General features: G+C 38.6%; 1 protein-coding gene across 1 annotated transcript; it reads right to left on the reverse strand.

Moving 5' to 3' along the window:
• Positions 1-7018: 7018 nt before the first annotated feature.
• On the reverse strand, positions 7019-7624 carry LOC125497904 (uncharacterized). The gene has a single exon (XM_048645621.1). The coding sequence runs from the start codon at positions 7622-7624 to the stop codon at positions 7019-7021; it is 606 nt and encodes a 201-aa protein (XP_048501578.1).
• Between the last annotated feature and the right edge of the window lie 582 nt (positions 7625-8206).

Here is an 8206-nt window from a genome sequence, read left to right on the forward strand (position 1 = left end):
CCGAGCACCAAGTGAAGGGGTTATTATTACGAAATTTCATTTACGGTGCTCATTACGAAAAAAATGAAAATCTATATTTCAATTTTTGAATGCACGCACTTATAGAGGGTGAAATAATAAGCACTTTGAAAAAAAAACTCATTGGTCAAAAATCATTTCCGAGCACCGAGTTTTGAGGTCATTATTACGTCATTCGATTTACGACGCTCATTTTAGGAAAAAATGAAACTCTATTTTTCGATTTTCTGAATCCATGACCTTCTAAAGAGAGAAAAAATAAGCACTTTGTAAAAAATATTTCGTGAAAAATCATTTTCAATCAATAAATTATGCGGTCATTATTATGGGATTCCGATTCAAAGCACTCATTTTATGGAAAATAATTCGAATTCCTGAATACTTGTCCTTATAGAGGGTAGAAAAAACAAGCAATTTGGAAAAGAAATTTAGCCAAAAATATCATTTTTTGAGTACGAAGTTATGAGATCATTATTATAGGACTTGTAATTTAGGCGCTTATTTTACAAAAAATGAAACTGTATGTTTCAATTTTCTAAATGCACACCTTTATAGAGGGTGAAAAAGTAAGTACTTTGAGAAAAAAAAACAAATATCATTTCCCAAGAAAAAGTTATGGGTTCATTATTTGTAACGCGTTGACCTCTAAGCATCTTTGTTAGGTTAATTAATCTTGATTATTCGCAGCGGAAGACGTAGCCTTTGGTTGGTGTGTTTCTATCGTACTTTTTGTTAGGCTTTTCACGATGATTTCAGTATATTTGTGGCTTGCCCATGTTTCAAAAATAATAACAAGATCCGGGTGATGATTGCCGATTGTATTGGGTTTGAACGTGGACCTGGCCTCCCTATCCCACGAGCATTCCAGAGGACAATAGGCATATTATAGGAGAGGTAGGGAGTGCTTATTAGGCCGCACACTGCCTTGGTCTCTTCCGTTGTCCATGGAATGACTGCTTTGCTGGTTTTTGGCCATATCCACCAACTCCTCTTTGGATTGAGAGTAACTTCGGCCTCCTTTAGCTCACTTTTTTCGTTTTCCTCTCCCATATTGGCCGAGATCGTGGCTTGTTTCATCATTGATAACACTTTGACAAAAGTCAAAGCATTTTAGTTGCTTGCCATTTTCAGTCGTATAGAGCTGTTTCAGAGTTGTAGTTGTTGCCGTAAATGAGTGAGTGACGTTTCGGGGTCTAATCAGGGTCCGAAATTAGGGAGAATTTACCCGTCGTCGGCATCGGCTCTTTCATCTTGATGGAGGACCCACTAAAGAATTACCATTGCCACCTTTGGAAGAGTTGTTATGTTTGGAGATGGGGAAGGTGACCGGCCAAAAATAGCCCGCTCTGGAGACATACTTTTAAAGATATTGAAATTCCTCTCAAATATGATTTGGGTTGATTACCATCTTCATCATATCGTTTAGATGTAACTCTGTCATCTCCTCCCTAACTAAGAGATAATCCACAAATAATGGCGATGTTTCTGGTTTTATAGGTAATGTTGGCTTGGTTATCAAAATTGTTCCCTCCACTATGATTTTAAACATAAGTGGGGGAGATTCAGGTGGGGTTGATCTCGGGGGGAAAGAAGTAGTTGACAATGGAGATATCGGTGGTGGAGAGGAGGTTGTTATTTCTTGTGGGAACTCCGTTTTTTTTAGAGGAGAAAGAAAGGGTGAAGATAGTTTTTTTGGGGGTTTTTTGGAAGATAATATTGGGTTTGTTTTTTGGTGGTATTTATGGGGCACAATTCTCTGCAATTTACAGAAGAGGAGTCTCATCAGCTTCATAGTTTTGGAGCTCCAGAACTGAAAAAGCACATATTGCTTCCCTTGAAAATTGGAGAAGAAGAGGATTGGACATAAAGGGAGGATTTGTTTTACCCACTCCCCGAATATCTTCTAAGAATTCTTTGGGCTCCACCGATTTGTTGAGTTTCTTTTGCTTTTCTCCCCCTCCTAGACTCCCTTTTGAGTTTTTATGATGGGTTAACTTTTGCCAAACTCTTTTTATATAGGGTAGCGTGTGACTTGACGTCATTCACCTCCCTCCTCATGAATGTTGTCTTGCTCATATTTTTCTAAAGGTTTGTATGGATCCTTTCGGATCCTACACGTCCCTTCTTGCATCGCCAAATGAATTACACCCCAAGCAAAACCAATAACCTTCAGTAACCTCAATCTCCTGGTAGTACGTCCCCAACCACACTTCTTTTGGAGGGGTACCACCATCTTTTACAAGCACACACAACCTTGCCTTTATCTCTTATTCTCTCCTTCAAGGATTTTAGTGTCAATCCTAATTAAATCTCCCATAGCATTTCCAATACTACTAAGACTTTTCTTTGAAAAAATTCCAACGGAAGCTCAAGGAGTTTTAACCAAACATTACCCACTTTGCATTTTGCTTGAGAAGGTTTGAACCCTGGTTCCCAACCATGCACCCATACATGAGTTCCTTGGATAAACCAAGGACCTCATGCAAATATATGTGCTCGTTCAGCCATGGATGAATACTTAAACGCATAGAAACCTTTTTCCATTTGTGATTTTTTATTGCATTGTTACCTTCCAATGCTTTTGAATCTGATCTTTAAGAAATTCCTTGGCAAAGGACGTGCCAATTGTTCTAAATATGATCGCATTTTTGCATGGACTACTAATTTTCTCATATAGATCTTTAGAGATCGAAAAAAAAATATTTCTCCTGATAATGGCGAGCATTCCAAATTTGTAGTTGACAGAGAGAGGACCAACAAGGTCCCTTCCTGGGGGGGTGTCTTTAGTGCAGCAGCAATGGTAGCAAAAGAGGGGGGGTTGTTTAGGAGGGAGAGAGTCAGGAGGAATTGGAATTGGGGTTGAAAGGCTAAGCAAATGACTCGAGGAATTTTGGAGACTTACCTGAAGAGCTGGCGAAGCAGAGAAGTGACGCTTGGGTTGAATTTTAGCCTTGAGGGTTGGTGGGGGTGGAAAAGTTATTTTTTGAAAGGTTTCACTCAGACTCTCTCTAACATCTCTCTAACTTATCCATGTTTTCATTTGCATGGGAAAGGTCACTAACAATAATATGAAGTTAATTCAAATTATGTGACAGCTCAGGTCATAATTTAATTTTTTGGCCAGGTCACTAACAATAATACGATGGAAAATGTTAATGCATATTATCTATTCTAACTTTAATTATTCAGTAGTATAAATTATGAAAAGGGTCGATATTTTAAAATATCTATTGAGACAAAATTATACATTTTTTTACATATGTGTTAATATATTATATAAAATTATAGTCAAACATATATCTAAATGGTTCATATATTAAATTGGTATACACTGGCATTTAGGGGCTTCGAGTCAATTCTAGATACATTCTTTGGCATAACAAGGAAAATTCTTCTTCTAACATTCTCTTTCATCGTTTTCACTATGCACTGAATAGTAGGAACTTTTAAGTTCCAATTGCAGTCATTCCTTGCCATCCAAATACCATAAACTGCCCCTGTTATTGTTGCATTACACGCATCCTTTTGAAATTTTGATCTCCTGCTTCTGAAAATGCTCCTGATCAAGTAAGTGTGCTTGAGTCTCATCAGCTTCACCACATAATAAGCACAATGGAGAGATAGTTGGATCATAAATCACACTTCTCTCTGCAGTGTGTAATCTACCTCTCATAACCAACCAGTTAATGAGTTTGTATCTACTAATGCACATTCTATTCCACACATATCTATCCCAGTGCACAGGAGGATTTTGTTTAATAAGCTTTTGCATAATCATCTGTCTAGAATAATGATGCATAGTCTGTAATTCCTGCTTGTTACTAAAGACCTGCTTTAGTTGTTCCTTCACTGCACAAAGCTTCCTCCAGTACCAACTACCACCTGATGTAGGCTTGTAATCCCACCATTGTTCATCATGAATGTATACTGCATGAACCCATGTAACCCATACATTATCTTTTTTGTGTGCTATATCCCACACATGCTTCCCTAGGCTCACCACATTCTAAGCTTTCACATTTCTGGCACCTAAACCACCTGATGTCTTACTACTGCAAAGCTCCTGCCATGCTACATATCCCCCTTTAGCACTAAAATAATTACCAGACCATAAGAATGCCTTGCACACCTTTTCAATTTCCTCTATGACTTTTTCAAGAAGTATGAAAATCTGAGCCTAGTAGCCATGGATACTCATGAGCACTGAATTCACTAATTGAGCTCTCCTAGTGTATGAGATATTCCTTGAACTCCATATTCTTATCTTGGCAGTCATTTTTATCAACAAGATTCTCACACTGTGCAGCAGTGATCCTCCTTGCCTGAATAGGCACCCCAAGATATCTGAAAGGCATTTCTTCCTTCTTTATGCTAGAAACATCTTGAATTCTTCTAGTATCCTCTACACTCATTCCACAACAATAGAATGCAAATTTTTGTACATTGGTTTTTAGACCAGAAGTCTCAGAAAAAATAACTTATAAGCCTGCAAAACCAAGTAGACAGAAGCAAATTCCCCTTTTGAGCATAAAATTAGATCATCAGCAAAGCTTAAATGTGTGAGCTTAATGCCATTACATCTTGGGTGGTAGTGATACTGCTCCAGTTCCCCCATTTTAGCTAGCACTCTAGCTAAGTGTTCCATACATATCACAAATAAAAGAGGAGAAAGGGGGTCCCCCTGTCTGAGACCTCTTTTAGAAGAAAAAAAAACATGAGATTCCCCATTAATCATCAGTGAAAACATGGGGGTACTAACACACTCCATAACCAGCTCCACAAATCTAGTAGGAAAATAAAGTGCTAGTAGCATCTCCCTCAAAAAAGCCCAATTAAGTGTATCATAAGCCTTTTGCATATCCAACTTAATAATACAACTTGGACTTGCATTCTTCCTGTTGTAATGCTTCACCAGATCCTGCACAATCATGATGTTATGAACAATTTGCCTATGTTGCACAAAGGCACCTTGAGTCTCTTCTATCAGACTAGGGAGAACACCTCTGAGCCTATTACCACTAGGGGAAAAAACATAAAGGGCTGCGCAGGAAGGGCTGCGCTTTTCATAAAAGCGCAGCCCTACTAGTGAAGGGCTGCGCTTTTTTAAAAAAGCGCAGCCCTACTAAGCAGAAGGGTTGCGCTTTTTAAAAAAAGCGCAGCCCTTCACTAGTAGGGCTGCGCTTTTTTAATAAAGCGCAGCCCTACTAAGTGAAGGGCTGCGCTTTTTTAAAAGCGCAGCCCTTCTGCTTAGTAGGGCTGCGCTTTTTTAAAAAAGCGCAGCCCTTCCTGAAAAAATTTGAAATTTCGGAATTGCGGCTTTGAAATATTGAGCGGGGATTCGTCAAATATATTATCCCTCATTCTCTCTCCTCTCTCACGTCCCTCATTATTCCTTTCCTCCTTCTCTTTCATCCTCTCTTCTCTCTCATCCTCTCTTCTCTCTCAAAAACTCCCATAAACATTTGCGACAAAAACCTTGAAATGATTTGCACTAAACATGGCGACGGAGTTCGATTGCCTATTGTGATACATTTTCGGAAGCGGAACGGGCCAACGAGTCAAACTCACGGCAAAGCCGTGATGTTTAGGCTTTTTAAGCCATCCGAGTTCGTTTAAGCCTCCAAATAGCCATTTTAAGTTTTTTCGAAATTTTTTTTTCCCCTTAAATTATGTATTTGGGTTTTGTTTTATGTATTTAAACATTATTAGGTTGTAGTTCTTGTATTTTCAGATCTATAATGTTCTTGTATACTTCTCTTTGTTTATATATTTTGATTAATGTTCTTGTATATCTTTTCTTTTGATTAATGTTCTTGTATACTTCTCTTTGTTTATTTTGATTAATGTTATTCTTGTATACTTCTCTTTGTTTATTTTGATTAATGTTCTTGTATACTTCTCTTTGTATATAATTTCTTGTATTTTCATCTTTGTTTTGATTAATGTTCTTGTATATCTTGTATACTTATTGTATACTTCTCTTTGTATATTAGTTTTTGTTCCTTTTTTTCATTTTCGTTTCATTCTTTTTATTGTTTTGGGTTTAGTATTTTCGTTTCGTTTCTCTTCTCTTCTGTTTAATTTCAGAAAATGTGAGATTATGAGTAAAAAATGTAAAAAAAAAATTTTTTTTTTTATTTTTTTTTTGGTAGGAAGGGCTGCGCTAGTTAGGAAAAAGCGCAGCCCTTCTAGCTCAGAAGGGCTGCGCTTTTTCCTAACTAGCGCAGCCCTTCTAGCTTAAGGGCTGCGCTTTTCTAGCGCATCCCTACTTAAAAAGTGAAGGGTTGCTACTGAAAGGGCTGCTACTGAAAGGGCTGCTGTCAAAAAGCGCAGCCCTACATGCCTTTTTTAGCGCAGCCCTTCTTCATTTTTCCACTAGTGTACAAATCATCTTAGTGATACATTTGTATAGTGTGTTGCAACAAGAAATAGGCCTGAAATCACTCACATTCTTTGGGCATGCAGTTTTAGGAATTAAAGTAATTTGTGTTGTATTTAATGCCTTTAGCATCTTACCATGCTCAAAGAAGTCTAATACAGCTGCAGTTACCTCATTTCCAACTATCTTCCATGCATCCTTGTAATAAAAGCTGCCAAAACCATCAGGTCCTGGAGCTTTATTGCCTTTAATAGAGAACATAGCCAACTTCACCTCCTCTGCAGTATAAGGTTGCATAAGAGCATGCTTCTGTTCCTGAGTAAGAATCTTCCCAGCCCTCACCACATCCCTGTTAACTGGCTTAGTAGCACCTGTAGTACCCATCAAACATCTGTAATACCCCAAGAAAGCTTCCTGAATTCGATCCTGTGTATCCTGCCAATCTCCAGCCATGTCATATATCCCATAAATTGAGTTTCTTACTCTCCTCTGTTTGATGCTCTGATGGAAAATAGAAGTATTATCATCCCCATCTTTCAGCCATGAAACTTTTGCTTTCTGTCTAAGGAATGACATATAAGCCTGATGTTTCACCTTGTAGTCTTGCACCACTTTAACTTCTTATGTTGCCAGCTCAACATTGCCTAGATCATTGTGCAATCTAGTTTGGATGTTCTCCATGCAGCTTGCTGCTTGAATCACATCAGCTTCAAGCTGCATGTAACCATTTTTGTTCAACTCTTTCAATTCAGCTTTTACTCTCTTCAATTTCTGCAAAACCTTAAACATCTTATTCCCCCTAATATCAGCAGACCAACATCTCTTATTGATGTCTTCAAAATTGAAAGATAATTTCCACATAGTGAAATACTTAAAAGGTTTCTTGCTTCTCAAACTCCTATCATTGAATGATATAATGCAAGGGGTGTGATCAAATTCACCCTCATTTAAGAAGGCAGCACTAGCAGTAGCATATACTTCCTCCCGTTTATTGTTCACCATCACCCTATCTATCTTTGAAAATACTCTAGCTCCCCCTTCCTGCTTATTACTCCAAGTAAACATGTTACCTGAGCTACACATGTCTTGCAGCCTACAAATTCCCATACATTCTCTCATTGATGCCATCTCCCACTGCCTTACAGGGGCACCCACCCTTTCATCACAATTCAGGACACAATTAAAGTCCCCACATACAACCCATGGACCATCTATCTTCAAAGCCATGCTTCTCATTTCCTCCCATAATGCCTCCCTCCTATCTCTCTCATTACAAGCATACACAAATACACAGTCAAACCTGGTGCACCACTTTTAGGACACACATAACAATGTATCCATTGACTATCCCCTCTTCTTAAATCAACATCACACACCTCTGACTTCCATGCCACTATGATCCTACCATTAGGGTTATATGCCAAATTGATAGTAAAACACCATGATTGAAACATAACTTGGTAAAGGCTACCTAACCCAGCAGCCTTGACCTTTATTTCCAGCAGGCCCACCAGCCCTACATAGTGTTGAGCAAGAAACTCCCTCACAACCCTCTGCTTCCTAGGGCTGTTGAGCCCCCGGACATTCTAAGAGCATATATTATCCATTTGGAGAGGAGGAACTCCTTCCTCCAACTTCCTGTTGTACCCCTTGCCCCACCTGTTCATCATTCATCTCATCAGGATTCCCATCCAATACTAAGAAAGAGTTCCTAGTAGTGGTAACCATGGTAGGACTAGTAGGTCTTCTCACCACTCTACTAGCAGATTTAAACCCCTCAGCATCAGTTTGTTCAGTTATTGCCACAAC

Source organism: Beta vulgaris, chromosome 5 (assembly GCF_026745355.1).
Source record: "Beta vulgaris subsp. vulgaris cultivar EL10 chromosome 5, EL10.2, whole genome shotgun sequence".
NCBI lineage: Eukaryota > Viridiplantae > Streptophyta > Magnoliopsida > Caryophyllales > Amaranthaceae > Beta > Beta vulgaris.

What these genes read in the sequence shown, in the direction of transcription:
- LOC125497904 (XM_048645621.1), bottom strand. Translation starts at nt 7,624, where the DNA reads ATGGCTTTGAAGATAGATGGTCCATGGGTTGTATGTGGGGACTTTAAT.